The following is a 16224-nucleotide window of genomic DNA, read 5'->3' on the forward strand; positions in this document are numbered from 1 at the left end:
GCTTCCACCGCTGGCTCGCAGTCCTGCGAAAAAGAGAGCTGAATGTGCAAGTCCCTCCCTGACAGTACACAGCCTCTCCAACAGCAAACTTCATGTAGTGCCTCCTCGCTGGTGACACACAGAAACTGAACTCCTTCCGGACTCAGGCTGAACTACTGAAAGAGTGAGAAGACAAATGCAGTACAACATTCCCTTTGGAACTGTAGGCTAAAGGCAAGTATTATCAGACAAATTACTGGCATCATTGGAGTTTGAATAATAGTCTAGAAAATGCTCATAAGTTACAAAACTGACCTCTTCATCAGGTAAGGTGTGGAGAGCTTTAAGAGGAGATTCCACACGTGGCTGGGAGTTCACGACTGGTACTTCTTCCTCAGTCTCGGACTCTTTCTTCTCCTTGGCTTTGCTGAGGTTCCTCTGTTCATCTTCAGCCTGAAATAGATTTTTTATTCTAATTTCAGAACACATTTGCTCTCAGGGTGCTTTTAACAAGGTCCCAAAAAGTAGTAACCATTTTCCCTTACAATTTGTAATTTTGTTTAATGCAGTACCACTTTTACATTGAAGAACACAGTACAAGCCTCACAAAAGTAGCTGCACTGGCACATTTCTGCACCTCTAAGTGTGTTAAGCTTTTGAACAGTTATTGTCATAAAAGCTCTGATTTCCTGTTCACATCAATGAAATAAAAATTACAGAAGTTAGATTGTGTATTTAATATTTTAATATTTGAGTTATCGTGTGTGTGTGTGTGTGTGTGTGTGTGTGTGTGTGTGTGTGTGTGTGTGTGTGTGTGTGTTCCTGTTCATTTAAATCATTACGGGTTAATGTCAAAATATGTTAATTGCTATGTCATTACACTGTCACATGATACAAGCGGCCTCGTTTAAAAGTAAAGACGAAGCCAGACCCACATTCCCAGATTCTTGTTTTCTTTAGATTAATTTAAACAAAACATAACACTGTCACAGCCCAGCACACAGAGACAGACATGATCTTTTTTTTAAACTCAGAAAACAGAATTCAGGGTTCATAAAGAGTACCAACCGGGTGATACTAATATATTTTAAAAAAGCAGAAATGCCTGGCTACGTCAAAAAAATCAAGGAGTTTGATTACACAATGGGTAACTAGCTCATGTATACTGAGCTATTGGAACAGTATTTTGAAGCAAATGCAATAGCTAATGAGAAGCGACTGCCAATTTTGCTGAGTGCCTACGGTTTAAAGGCATACAGTTTGTTTTGAAGTTTAACTGCTCCAAACAAATACTTTCCTGATATTGTCAAACTAATGCAGGAACACTTATCAGAAAGCTTTAGGTTTCATAAGTGGAATCAAAAAGAAGGGGAGTCCTTTTCAGTGTACATGGCTGAATTGAAGGGATTGTCTGAGCGTTGTCAGTTTGGTAATGGTCTTAATGATGCAGTGAGAAATCGCTTACTTTGCAAAGCCTTACAAGAAAGCATTCAAAACACCTAACTGAAGCATAGTTTACATTCAAATAAGCAGTGGAAATCTCTGTTTCAATGGAAGCCACAGACAAAGACACAATTGAGTTAGTCAAGAATGAAAGTGAGTGTGAACAAAGCTGCATCATCTACAAAGAAACTAGCCTTGCCGAACAAATTGTGTTACCGTTGTGGCAGGAACTCACGCTCACCAAACAAATGCAGATTTAAAGGGCAAAATTGTATGTCTCCTACTTTGTTGCATTTTCTACAAAGAGCATGTCGGGCAGACAAAAATAAATGGACTACACAGAAAACAAAGTCAAGTTGCAGTTTAAGAGTACGAATCTGCATGCTATTGATGAAAAATATGATTTTGATGAGCGACACATGACTGAGTAGCCTTGAGATTTACAATGTGAAAGCTAACAAAAGTCAAGCAATATGACTTACATCAGAAGTGAACAGAAAATTAAATTAGAATTGGACACTGGCTCGGCTATTTCAGTGATTCCACAAAAGGAGTTTGGCAGCTCATAGATACTGAACTGAAGCATGCAGATATCCAACTAAAAAGCTACACCAGAGAAAAGATAACTCCTATGGGAATGACATATGTAACAGTGAATTAAACTGACCAACAAGCCACATTGAGCTGGTATGTGGTACAAACAGGAGGACCAGCATTGTGGAGGCATGATTGGCTGAGACAACTACAACTTGATTGGGGATCCATTCACAATTTGCATGCCACACGCCCTGCAATGAAGCCAACCAGAATTGAATTAAGAAATGTACTGGATGATGCATCAGCTGTCTCCATGCCAAATACCATGAACCGTTCCCCAACCAAGGACAAACAGGAAAGACATTTTGGGCTAAACCGATCAAAAAGATGTACTAGCAAACACAACAAACCACAGATCAGTGGTTTTAACCTTGGTGGTAGAACAAGTTTTAGAAACAAAGATTAAAAATACGATTAGTAGTCACTCAGATATATCTGGATTTTAAAAAATGAGCACACATCTGCTACAGGCAAACAGCACTTTAAGTTAATAGTGCTTTCTTCAATAAGCAAAGAGTGGATGGGGAAATATGGATGTTGCACATAGACTTCAAAAGCAAATTGATAAAGTGCCACACAACAGGACTGTTATCAAGATTGAAGCCCATTAATAAAAGGGGGTGAACCAACATGGATGGAAAATTGGGTGAGTTTTGGAAAGGTTGAGCATCAAGTCTCTGGGCGTCAGTACCTCAGAGGTTCAGTGCTGAGCCCAACATATTGATGCAATCACAAAGGAGACAGCTCTACTTTTTAAAAAGGAGTTTTGAGGAGATTTAGTATGTCAAAGATTGTTGCAAATTTCTACAGATGTATGGAGGAGAGTTTTCTGACTGGTTGCATCACAGCCTGGTATGAACCTTCCAAAGCACAGGAATGCAAGAGGCTGCAGAGGCTGTAGCCTCAGCCAGCTCCATCATAGGTACAACCAACGACAGGAGTGAGACCTCCTTAGGAAAACTGAGGTGGAGAGGGTCAGCAGCTTTCAATCCTTGGCATTAATAGAGTATCTGTCCTATATCCAGCACGTCACCACAAAGAACACACAACAGGACATCGACTTTCTTGGAAGCTTGTGTAGATTCAGCATATCACCAAAAACTACAGCAAAGGTTACAGAAAGTGGTGGATACAGCCCAGCCCATCACAGGCAAAGCCATTAAGTACATTTACATGGTGTGCTGCCACAAGAAAGCAGTACCCAAAGACCCCAACCATCCAGGCTATAACCTCTTTGTGAAACTACCATCGAACAAGAGGTACAGAAGCCTTAGGTCCCACATCACCAGATTCAGGAAGTTATTATCCTACAACCATCAGGCTCCTGAATTGGCATGGATAAGTTCAATCACCACTACTCTGAATTGATTCTCCAACCTACAGCCTCACTTTCAAGGGCTCTTTACACCTTATGTTCTTAGTATTTTTATTTACACAGTTGTCATCTTTTGCACTTTAATTGGCTGTCAGCCTTTGTCTTGTTTATGTATAGTTTTTAATAAAACTCTAATCCAGTTTCTTCCTGTAAGTGTTTGCAAGAAGATGAATCTTGAGGAAGTTAGTATATGGAAGCATATATATATACTTTGACAATAAATTTACTTTAAACCCTCCCAAACATCGAGGACATCTTCAAAGAGCAGCACACATCACTAAGAATTCTTTGGTACAGGAGGCTGAAGATGCACACTTAATGATTCAGAAACAGACTGATTCTTAAACAGTCCATGAACACTGTCACATTATTCGTTTGTTTGCATTATTTATATTGTATTGCAAATTATTGTCATTATTAATTTTATATCTTTGCACTGAACTGCTGCCACAAAAATCACAAATTTTATGTCACAAATCAGTGATAATAAATCTCATTTGGGCTCTGAATTGCCTGAGTGATGTTTTTAAATTAAATTTATTCATTTTTCAGGACCTGACGAACACTGGCAAGATCAATAGTTATTGTCCATTCCTATCTAGTCTTGGACCAAGTAGTGTACAAGGCTAGTAATTAAGAGTCAACCATTTTAGTAAGTCTGGGCCATACAAAAGTCAAACAGTGGTAACTTTCCTCAGGAATAACTGAACCGGACAGATTTTCACAAATAGTAGCTTTGTGGCTGGAAGTAATAATTACCAGATAATGAACCAGATTTAAATTCCACCTCTGTCACAAGACTTTCTGTTCCTGCGAAGGCATTCATAAACACAAAGGATATCATTGGTGGAATGATGAGTGAGGAGATCCAGTGGACAAAATGTGAGGATTGTAAGTAGATGCAACTGGGAGAGAATATGGGAAAAGAACAAAACTGGGAGGACTGGAGGTGGATTCAAAAGAGAGGAGAACATAGTGGGTAAGACCACCTGAAACTGGAAAAGTCTATGTTCATAGACTGGATTGTAGACAGAATAACTTGCTACTACAGCTACGTGCCCGTACTCAGAAAAAAGGACACCTCATATTCTAACTGGGCGTGTCAAAAACCAGGCAAAGAATGATAGGCAAAATAACTAAAAGTAAATGAAGAACTTGCAATGTTGGGTCAGGAATGCACTACCAAAGGCAGATTCAATGAGCTTGTACATTCTCCCCCATGACAGGTTTGCATGTTTCACATAGGTTGATTGGTCACATGGATGATAATTGGACAGTGAAGTCTTGTTGGGCTGAAAGGGCCTGTTACTGTACTGTATCTCTAAATTAAATTAAATTGAATTAAAACAAAAGGACCTTGGCAATTGTGGAGATGACTTACAGCAGGCTGAAATGCTTGAGTATACAGACATTAAGAAAGAGGATGTGCAGGAGCTTTTGAAAGGTATTAAGTTGGATAAGTTGCTGGGACCAGACGAAATATACCCCAGACTACCGTGGGAAGCAAGAGAGGAGATTGCTGAGCCTCTGGCGATGATCTTTGTATCAATAGGGACGGGAGAAGTACCAAAGGATTGGAAGGTTGCAAACGTTATTCCCTTATTCAAGAAAGGGCGTAGCAATAACCCAAGAAATTATAGACCAGTCAGTCTTACTTCAGTGGTGGGCAAGATGTTGGAGAAGATCCTGAGAGGCAGGATTTATGAGCATTTGGACAGACACAATCTGATTAGAGATAGTCAGCATGGCTTTGTCAAGGGCAGGTCGTGCCTTACGAAATCATGAAGTAATGTTACAGCTATACAAGACTTTAGTTACACCCCACTTGGAGTACTCTATTCAGTTCTGGTCACCTCATTACAGGATGGATGTGGATATTTTAGAAAGGGTGCAGAAGAGGTTTACAAGGATGTTGCCTGGAATTGAGAGCATTCCTTATGAGAATACGTTGAGTGAACTTGGCCTTTTCTCCTTGGAGTGACGGAGGATGAGAGGTGACCTGATAGAGGTGTTTAAGATGATGAGAGGCATTGATCATATGGATAGCCAGAGGCTATTTCCCGGGACTCAAACGGCTAACACGAGGGGGCATAGTTTTAAGGTGCTTGGAAGTAGGTACAAGGGGGATGTCAGAGGCAAGTTTCTCGCACAGAGAATGGTGGGTGCATGGAATGCACTGTCAGCGAAGGTGGTAGAGGCGGATACAATAAGGTCTTTTAAGAGACTCTATTAAGGTACTGTATATGGAACTTAGAAAAATAGAGGGCTATCCAGTAGGAAAATTGTAGGCAGCTTCTAGTTTAGGTTACACGGTCAGCACCATACTGTGAGCCGAAGGGCCTGTAATGTGCTGCAGATTTCTATGCAGATCAAAGTACCAAGTAATTTTACACCAAGCAAATTTGTGCAGCAGCATTAGGCACAGTAACTCCATATATTTTAAAACGGATATGAAGTTCTTTAGGAATGATCCATTAATTAAGGTTTTAAATTGGGGCAAAGCCAAATTTATTAACATTGGGAGAGAGTGGTACACACAACATGGTATACATCGGCACAATAAGAAACATTCAAAGGAGAAATAGCAAGAGTTCTAAGGTCAAGATGTTCCTTTAAGGGTAAAAGCTGGGGGTAATAAGTATAGGCAATCCTGAATATCAAGGGACATTGAGAGATAGATAAAGAGAAAAGAAAGCATATTAGAGGTGCAGACCTTTTCTACTCTAGAAATGCCTGCTGGAGTAGAAAAATTAGAGAGGGAAGTACTTAAAAAGAGGAAATTGGGAAGGCAGAGTCACCACAAGAAATCACTAGCAGATGCCAGCAATACAAAGGCATTCCAAAAGTAAACAAAAGAATTAAGGTCCATTAAGACAAGTAATTATGGGTGGAGCCAGATGATTTAGATGAGGTTCTAAATGAATATTTTTCATTGGCATTCACTAAGGAAATAGACTTGCAAACGGATAATTCAGTGAAAGGGTAGATAAAAGTCTACTGCAAGTCTCCATAAATAAGACTATAAGACCTTAAGACATTGGAGCAGAATTAAGCCATTTGGGCCATTGAGTCTGCTCCGCCATTTGATCACGGATGATCCATTTTCCTCTCAACCCCATTCTCCTGCCTTCTCTCCGTAACCTTTCTCGCCCTGACTTCACAAGAATCTATCAACCTCTGCCTTAAATACACCCAATGACCTGGCCTCTAAAGCCACCTGTGGCAACTATTTCCACAGATTCACCACAATCTGGCTACAGAAATTTCTCCTCATCCAAATAATTGACATATAAAGTAAAAGCAGTCCTAACATCGAATCCCACGGAACACCACTAGCCTCCGGCTGCCAATTAGAAAAGGCTCCTTTTATTCCCACTCTATCCCTCCTGCCCAGCAGCCAATGCTCTATCCATGCAAGTAACTTTCCTGTAATACCATGGGCTCTCATCTTGCTAAGCAACCTCATTTGTGACACCTTGTCAAAGGCCTTCTGAAAACCTAAATACATAACATACATCAATTCTCTTCTGTCTATTCTGCTGGTTACTTCTTCAAAGAATTCCAACAGAATTGTCAGGTAAGATTTTCCCTTAAGGGAGCCATGCTGACTTTGACCTATTTTGACCACTGCTACTCTCCCTTCCGCAACGCTTACGAAGTGCTTCTCCATCCACCGCTTGGAAAGTCTGATCATTCCTCCATCCTGCCTCTGCCCGTATACAGGCAGAAGCCGAAACAAGAGGCAGCCATTGTTAAAACTGTCCTTTGTTGGTCCAACCCGTCTCCATGCTACAGGACTGCTTTGACAACGTCAACTGGAATATCTTTTGTGATGAGGATGTCTCTGAGTTCACGGAAGGGGTCACAAGCTTCACCCAGAAGTGCATCGAGGGTGCTGCCCCCCAAAAATTGGTCATGGTCTATCGAAACCAGAAACCCTGGATCAACAATTCTGTGCGTAATGCACGAGACAGAACTGTCGCCGCCGGTAACCACCAGGAACTCAAGAAATGCAGCTAAGTCATCAAGGCAGCGAAATGGCAATACAAGAACAAGAGCCAGACTCAACTCTCCACCAACAACACACGCAGTTTATGGCAAGGTCTGCACACCATCACAGACTTCAAAGCTAAATGCAGCGTTGCTGCCTCTCTCCCAGATGAGTTAAATCTTTTTTACGCTCAGTTTGATTTCACCAACACCGAGCCCCTGAGGACAGCCGGCACTGCGACCTGCACCTTGGTGATCTCTGAGGCTGAAGTACGCAGGTATTTCCAATGAGTGGACAGCTGCAAGGCTGCTGGACCAGGCGGCATCCCAGGGTGGTTACTCAGGATATGTGCGACACAACTGGAAGTGTGTTTACAGACATTTTTAATCTCTCCCTCTCCCAGTGTAGAGTGCCTTTCTGCTTCAAAACATTCACCATTGTCCCTGTTCCCTGTACCTAAAAAGACCAAGGTAACATATCTGAATGATTTATGTCCTGTCACACTCACCTCAATAATAAGCAAATGCTTTGAGGTGCTGGTCAAGGACTATATCTGCAGCACACTACCACCCACACTGGACACCCTACAATTTGCCTACCGACACAACCTATCGACAGATGACGCAATAGCCACAGCTGTACACACCGTCCTTACACACCTGGAGAAGAGGGATGCTCTGTGAGAATGCTGTTCTTAAGACTACAGTTCAGCATTCAACACCATAATTCCCTCCAGGCTTGACAAGAAGCTCAGAGACCTCGGCCTTCACCCTGCCTTGTGTGGCTGGACCCTGGACTTCCTGTCAGATCGCTGGCAGGTGGTGAGAGTGGGCTCCCTCACCTCTGCCTCTCTGACCCTCAACACAGGAGCCCCTCAGGGCTGTGTCCTAAGCTCCCTCCCTTACTCTCTGTATACCCATGACTGTGTCACCACCCATAGCTCCAATCTGCTAATTAAATTTGCAGATGATACTACACTGATTGGCCTAATCTCAAATAATAATGAGGCAGCCTACAGCGAAGAAGTCATCACCCTTACACAGTGGTGTCAAGAAAACCACCACTCCATCATGTCACAAAAATAAAGGAGCTGGTTGTGGACTACAGGAGGAACGGTGACATCAATGGATCTGGGATTGAGAGGGTAAACAGCTTCAAGTTCCTTGGTATACACATCACCGAGGACCTCATTTGGTCTGTACATACCAGCTGTGTGGTGAAAAATGCACAACAGCTCCTCTTTCACCTCAGATGGTTGAGCCCCCAAATCCCAAGGACTTTCTACAGGGGCACAGTTGACAGCATCCTGACTGGCTGTATCACTGCCTGATATGGGAACTATACTTCCCTCGACTGCAGGACTCTGCAGAGAGTGGTGTGGACAGCCCAGTGCATCTGTGGATGTGAATTTCCTACTGTTCAGGACACTTCCACCGACAGGTGCGTAAAAAGGACCCAAGGATCATTGGGGACCCGAGTCACCCAACCACAAACTGTTCCAGCTGCTACCATCCGGGAAACAGTACCACAGCATTAAAGCCAGGAGCAACAAGCTCCAGGACAGCTTCTTCCACCAGGCCATCAGACTGATTAATTCAAGCTGACACAACTGTATTTATAAGCTATATCGACTGTACAGCTATACATCTTATTGTACATACTATTTATTACAAATTACTATAACTTGCACATTACATATTCAGATGGCGAAGTAACAAAGATTTTCATTCCTCATGTATGTGGAAGATACAAGAAATTAAGTCAATTCAATTTTATCATGTGTCTCCAACTACTCCAAAACTTCATCCTTAATTATCATTTCCAACATCTTTCCAACCATTGGGGTTAGGCTGACTAGCCTATAATTTTCTTTCTTCTGCCTCTCTCCCTTCTTGAAAAGTAGAGTGACATTTGAAATTTTCCAGTACTCCAGAACCATGCCAGAATCCAGTGATTCTTGAAAGATCACTATGAATGCCTCCACAATCTCTTCAGCTACCTCTTTCAGAACCCTGGGTTGTAGTCCATCTGGTCCAATTGACTTCAGACCTTTCAGCTTCTCAACAGACCTCCCTAGTAATAACAACTGCACTCACTTCTGCCCTTGACACTCTCAAGCTTCCAGCATACCTCTGGTGTCTTCCACAATGAAGACCAATGCAAGATACTTACTCAGTTCATCCGCCATTTCCTGTCCCCCAGTACCTCTTCAACATAATTGTCTAGTGATTCGATATCCACTCTTGCCTCTTTATAGATCTGAAAATACTTTTGTATCCTCTGACATCTGGCTAACCTACATTTATATTTCATCTTTTCCCTACTTATGGCCTTTTAAATTGCCTTCTGTTGGTTTTTAAAAGCTTCCCAATCCTCTAACCTCATGCTAATTTTTTTTTAAGATTATGAGGACACTCAGTCCTCGTTTATTGTCATTTAGAAATGCATACATTAAGAAATGATACAATGTTCCTCCAGAGTGATATCACAAAAAAAACAGGACAAACCAAAGACTAACACTGACAAGATCACATAATTATAACATAAGGTTACAGCAGTGCAAAGCAATATCATAATTTGATAAAGAGCAGACCATGGGCACGGTAAACAAAAAAGTTCCGATCAACTCCTGATAGTCCCGATAATCCTGATAGCAGGTGGCAAAAGGGAGAAACTCTCCCTGCCATAAACCTCCAGGCGCTGACAACTGCTGATGCATTGGAAGTACCTGACCACAGCCAACTCTGAGTCCGTCTGAAAACTTCGAACCTCCGACCAACCCTTCCGAAACAGCCTCCCAAGCACCATCCTCTGCCGAGCACTTCGACCCTGCCCTGGCCGCTGAGCAACAAGCAAAGCCGAGGACTCGGGGCCTTCCCCTCCAGAGATTCTGGATCACACAGTAGCAGCGCCAGTGAAGAAGGCATTTCAGAAGTTTCTCCAGATGATCCTCCGTACTCTCACGTCTGTGTCCATCAAATCAGGATTGTGCATGACACACTACTTGATAGATAACAGATATCATTCACCGGAGAGGCCGCTGCATCGCACTGCCATCTTCTCCTCCTCTATTATGTGCTTTTGCTCTATTATCTATCTTTTGCTTTTATGTTGGCTTTGACTTCCCTTGTCAGCCATGGTTGTGTCATCTTGCCTTTAGAATACTACTACTTCTTTGGGATGTATCTATCCTGCACTTGTGAATTATTCCCAGAAACTCCAGTCATTACTGCTCTGCTGTCATCCCTGCTAGTGTCCCCTTCCAATCACTCTGGCCAGCTCCACCCTCATGCTTCTGTAATTACTTTTACTCTACTCTAATACTGATAGCTTCTCCCTCTCAAATTGCAGGGTGAGTGTTATCATATTATGATCACTGCCTCTTAAAAGTTGTCTTACTTTAAGTTCCCTAATCAAATCAGTTCATTGCATAACAGCCAATCCAGAATAGCTGATACCCGAGTGGGCTCAACCACAAGCTGCTCTAAAAAGGCATCTCATAGACATTCTACAAATTTTCTCTTGGAATCCGAAAATCAGTACCAACCTGATTGTCCCCAATCTATCTGCATATGGAGATCCCCTATGACTATCATAACATTGCCCTTCTGTCATGCATTTTTTTTTATCTCCCACTAATTTATAGCCCAGATGTTGGGTACTGTTTGGAGGCCTGCAACTCCCATCAGGATCTTTTTATCCTTGCAGTTCCTTAGGTCTACCCATGATTCTACGTCTTCCAATCCTGTCAGCTCTTTCCAAGGATTTGATTCCATTTTTTAAAAAATTAACAGTGCCACTCCAACCCCTCTGCATACCTGCCCATCCTTTCAATACAATGTGCATCCTTACATGTTATGCCCCCAACTATAATCTTCTTTCAGCCAGAACACAGCGATGCTCACAACTTCATATCTGCCAATCTCTAACTGTGCTATAGGTTCATCTACCTTATTCCATACACTGTGTGCATTCAAATATAACACCTTCAGTCTCGTATTCATCACTCTTTTCAATTTTGTCCCCCATTACACTGCAAATCACCCCACTGACTGCAATGTTGCCCTATTGTCTGCCTATCCTTCCATATAGTCTCAATGCACACCTCCTCTGCTTGCATACCAACTGCCTCATCTTCAGCCTTCACTCACAATCAGGATTAATATGTCATGAAATTTGTTGTCTTTGCAGCAGTACAGTCCAAAACATAATAGATGAAAAATGTGAATTACAGAAAGTACATATACAGTGGCATGCAAAAGTTTGGGCACCCCTGGTCAAAATTTGTTACTGTGAACAGCTAAGCGAGTAAAAGATGAACTGATTTCCAAAAGGCATAAAGTTAAAGGTGACACATTTCTTTAATACCTTAAGCAAGATTACCTTTTTTATTTCCATCTTTTACAGTTTCAAAATAACAAAAAAGGAAAAGGGCCCAAACCAAAAGTTTGGACACCCTGCATGGCAGTTCTTAATAACACCCCCTTTGGCAAGTATCACAGGTTGTAAACGCTTTTTGTAGCCAGCTAAGAGTCTTTCAATTCTTGCTTGGGGGATTTTCACCCATTCTTCCTTGCAAAAGGCTTCTAGTTCTGTGAGATTCTTGGGCCATCTTGCATGCACTGCTCTTTTGAGGCCTATCCACAGATTCTCAGTGATGTTTAGGTCAGGGGACTGTGAGGGCCATGAAAAAACCTTCAGCTTGTGCCTCTTGAGGTAGTCCATTGTGGGGTTTGAGGTGTGTTCAGGTTCATTATCCTGTTGTAGAAGCCATCCTCTTTTCATCTTCGGCTTGCTTTTTTTTTAAACAGACAGTGTGATGTTTGCTTCCAGAATTTGCTGGTACTTAATTGAATTCATTCTTCCCTCTACCAGTGAAATGTTATCCATGCCAGTGGCTGCAACACAAGCCCAAAGCATGATCGATCCACCCCCATGCTTAACAGTTGGAGAGGGAGTTCTTTTCGTGAAATTCTGCACCCTTTTTTCTCCAAACATATCTTTGCTCATTACGGCCAAAAAGTTCTATTTTAACTTCATCAGTCCACAGGACTTGTTTCCAAAATGCATCATGCTTGTTTAGATGTTCCTTTGAACCTTTTGAATAGAACTTTTTGGCCGCAATGACCAAAGGTATGTTTGGAGAAAAAAGGGTGCAGAATTTCACGAAAAGAACCCCTCTCCAACTGTTAAGCATGGGGGTGGATCGATCATGCTTTGGGCTTGTGTTGCAGCCACTGGCATGGGGAACATTTACTGGTCGAGGGAAGAATGAATTCAATTAAGTACCAGCAAATTCTGAAAGCAAACATCACACCATCTGTAAAAAAAGGCGAAGATGGAAAGAGGATGGCTTCTACAACAGGGTAGTAAACCTGAACACACCTCAAAATTCCACAATGGACTACCTCAAGAAGCGCAAGCTGAAGGTTTTTTCATGGCCCTCACAGTCCCCTGACCTAAACATCATCGAGAATCTGTGGATAGACCTCAAAAGAGCAGTGCATGCAAGACGGCCCAAGAATCTCACAGAACTAGAAGCCTTTTGCAACGAAGAATGGGCGAAAATCCCCCAAACAAGAACTGAAAGATTCTTAGCTGGCTACAGAAAGCGTTTACAAGCTGTGATACTTGCCAAAGGGGGTGTTATTAAGTACTGACCATGCAGGGTCTCCAAACTTTTGGTTCGGGCCCTTTTCCTTCTTTGTTATTTTGAAACTGTAAAAGATGGAAATAAAAAAGTAATCTTGCTTAAAATATTAAAGAAATGTGTCACCTTTAACTTTATGCCTTTTGGAAATCAGGTCATCTTTTACTCGCTTAGCTATTCACAGTAACAGAAATTTTGACCGGGCTGCCCAAACTTTTGCACGCTACTGTATAGTTAAATCAAACTAGTTAAATTAAACTAACTTAACTGTTGGGGATTTGGGGGTTGAGATATCTGTCCCATTTTTGTGGGGAGGTAGGGTTTGGGGTTTGATGATCATGCTGCCTTTCTTGGTTTCATGGCTACCCAAAGAACTGAAGAATTTCAGAGTTGTATACTTTGATAATAAGTGAACCTTTGAAATAAGTAGTGCAATAGCGACAAAAAAAGTAGTGAGCTGGTGGTCATGGGGTCAACGTCCATTCAGAAATCTGATGGCAGAGGAGAAGAAGCTGTTGCTGATTCATTGAAGTTTGTGCTTTCAGACTGCCACACCTCATTCCTGATGGTAACAATGAGCACCGGTCATGTCCTGGGTGACAGGAGTCCTTAATAATGGATGCCGCCTTTTTGAGGCAAGTCTCTTTGAAGATGTCCTGGATACTATGAATTGAGAAGAATGAGAGGAGATCTTATAGAAACATAGAATTATGAAAGGGATAGATAAGATAGGGGCAGGAAAGTTGTTTCCACTGGTAGGTGACACTAGAACTAGGGGAAATAGCCTCGAGATTCAGGGGAGTAGATTTAAGACGGAGATAAGGAGGAACTACTTTTCCCAGAGTGGTGAATCTTTGGAATTCTCTGCCCAATGAAGCCGTAGAGGCTACTTCGGCAAATATATTAAAGACAAGGTTGTATAGATTTTTGCATAGTAGGAAAATTAAGGGTTATGGGGAAAAGGCCGGTAGATGGAGATGAGTCCATGGCCAGATCAGCCATGATCTTACTGAATGGCGGAGCAGGCTTGACGGGCCAGATGGCCGACTCCTGCTCCGATTTCTTATGTTCTTTATTGCGTGGATTGAAGAGTTTAGAGGACAGGCTGGAGAAGTTGGCTCTGTTCTTAGAGCAGAGAAGTTTAAGAGGAATATTTGATACAGGTGTATAAAATTATGTGATAGAGATGGGAAACATTTTTCCCCACACTAAAGGTAGCTAAAACTATAAGGCATTGGGGCAATGGGCAAAGAGATTCAGAGGGCATCTTAGGGAAACTTTCTTCAGCCAGAGAATGGGGAGTACCTGAAATGCACTGCCTGAGAATCTAGATTCTAAACACTTCCTGAAGCTGTGTTGCTGACAACATTAGCCACTTTTTCAGGGAGTGCATTTCAGGTACTTGGTAAATATCCCTCTATAACAAGCGATTCTAGATGAACATTTCGATCACTTGGGGATGGAGGGATATTGATCAAGTGCCGAGGGATAGGGTTAATACAAAATGGTGTCCACTGGTCAGAATGGACAAATTGAGCTGAATGCCCTGATTCCATGTAATAAAATTCTGATCCATTTTAAAGTGTGTTAGAACTCTACATTGCTTAGAGGTTGGAGACAATCCTGTAAGTACAAATATAACTTCACTCCAAAAAGCTAGTGTCCTACCTATATCAGATGTAAATAACTTAAAGGGGGCTCTCAGAGTCAACTATGGGACAAATCTGTATTTGCTTTTCGACTTATTAAGAGAATGTAATAGAATTAATGAATTTTCAAAGATTCTGCAACGTAGTTTACCAAATTGCAAAAGCAGATCTGCAAGTGAGCAATTTTGCTGCCCACCTGCAGAACTTTGCCTGCCTCATTCCTTCTGTCACTGAAGTGAAAATAAAATTATAGATTTTAAAGATTCTCATACTTGCTCCTTCCTTTTTAATTCTTCCACTTGTCGAAGCTGCTCAGAAGTGAGAATGTTCTCCATGCGCTGCATATCCTTCATCAGTAGCCTCTGGGACTCCAGGAATTGGTCATTGGCTCGTTGCCACGTATGCTTCAGCTGGTTGTGCTGCTGTCTCTCTTGTTCCAAAAGATGACATACTGGTGGAAACATTTCAACACATCAACCTCACCAAACAAATTGCAGGTTCCCCGCAGATTTCAGAATCAAGTAAACTGTCATAAATTCAACTCAATCTGCCAGTTATTTAGTACCTGCAACTCAGTTGTAGCACATTCACTGCTTCTCACAGAAGCCTCAACAAGTTTGACACTGAGCCACAGAGTTATTGAGTTAACCATCAAAGACCTGGTCAGAGATGCTTTTAAAGAAGCATCTTAAGGGCAAGGGGAAATGAAGTGTCTGTGTGTGCATGCATGCGTGGTGGCAGGGGTAAAAAATGACTTAAGGAGAAGTTTCCAGCATGTACACTGAAAGCATGATCTCTATGGTAGAGTGATGCAATTCTGCAATTATTTGAGGAGAATTATGAAAGAAGTTGCAAGAGTGAGGATACAGCCAGCAAGATTTGGAAAATTGGAGAATAAGAGAAGCAAGGACGGTTAGGACAGGATTGGAGTAATTAAATTTAGGATTAGGATTTCAGCAAAAGTTTAGCCAAGGATAGACAAAGAAGGGTGTAGTTATGGAAAATGAACTATGCAGCTTCAGTGATGCTTGAATGCAGAATGGAAACTCCCATGAGGTCAAATATAAATTTTAATTCTTTGGCACAAAGAGATGAAAATTGACAATAGTTGATAAATGAGATTGTAGCAGGGAGCTGAAATATTTTGGATCTTCCCAGTATCTGAGAAAAATTCTATGTCGAAAATGGGTGATCAGAAAAGCAGTAAAGCAATTTAGAATCAAGGGATGGTATGAAGTAAATATAGAATATCTTCAGTTTACATGTGGAACTCAAGAGGTTTACAGATGACCTGAGGAATTCCAGCATTTATCGTTGTTTCATGCACCCAGGCTGAGCTTGTCATCAAATTTGCCTCCAACTTCCACTCTGCCCTCAAATTCAGAGTCCATTTCTGACACTCCCTCCCCTTTCTTCATCTCTGGAGACAAACTGTCTATCAACATCTTTTATAAACCTATTGAGTCCCACAGTTGTCTTGACTAAAACTCTAATTTTTTTAAATTTACAGGAGATGGCAGTTATTCCTTTCACTCAGTTC

The 16224-nt window shown here is 41.7% G+C and overlaps 1 protein-coding gene across 4 annotated transcripts in view; it reads right to left on the reverse strand.

Moving 5' to 3' along the window:
• rabep1 (rabaptin, RAB GTPase binding effector protein 1) overlaps positions 1–16224 on the reverse strand; it is a 126533-nt gene that overhangs the window by 66661 nt on the left and 43648 nt on the right. For all 4 annotated transcript variants that reach the window (XM_063031545.1, XM_063031546.1, XM_063031544.1 and 1 more), the window contains exons 7-8: positions 14957–15135; positions 295–432 (exon numbers count right to left, since the gene is read on the reverse strand). In XM_063031545.1, coding sequence (XP_062887615.1) covers positions 295–432; positions 14957–15135 — 317 coding nt within the window. The remainder of the gene's footprint in view (positions 1–294; positions 433–14956; positions 15136–16224) is intronic.

The sequence above is a fragment of the Mobula hypostoma genome, chromosome 23, assembly GCF_963921235.1.
Source record: "Mobula hypostoma chromosome 23, sMobHyp1.1, whole genome shotgun sequence".
In the NCBI taxonomy this organism is placed as follows: Eukaryota; Metazoa; Chordata; class Chondrichthyes; order Myliobatiformes; family Myliobatidae; genus Mobula; species Mobula hypostoma.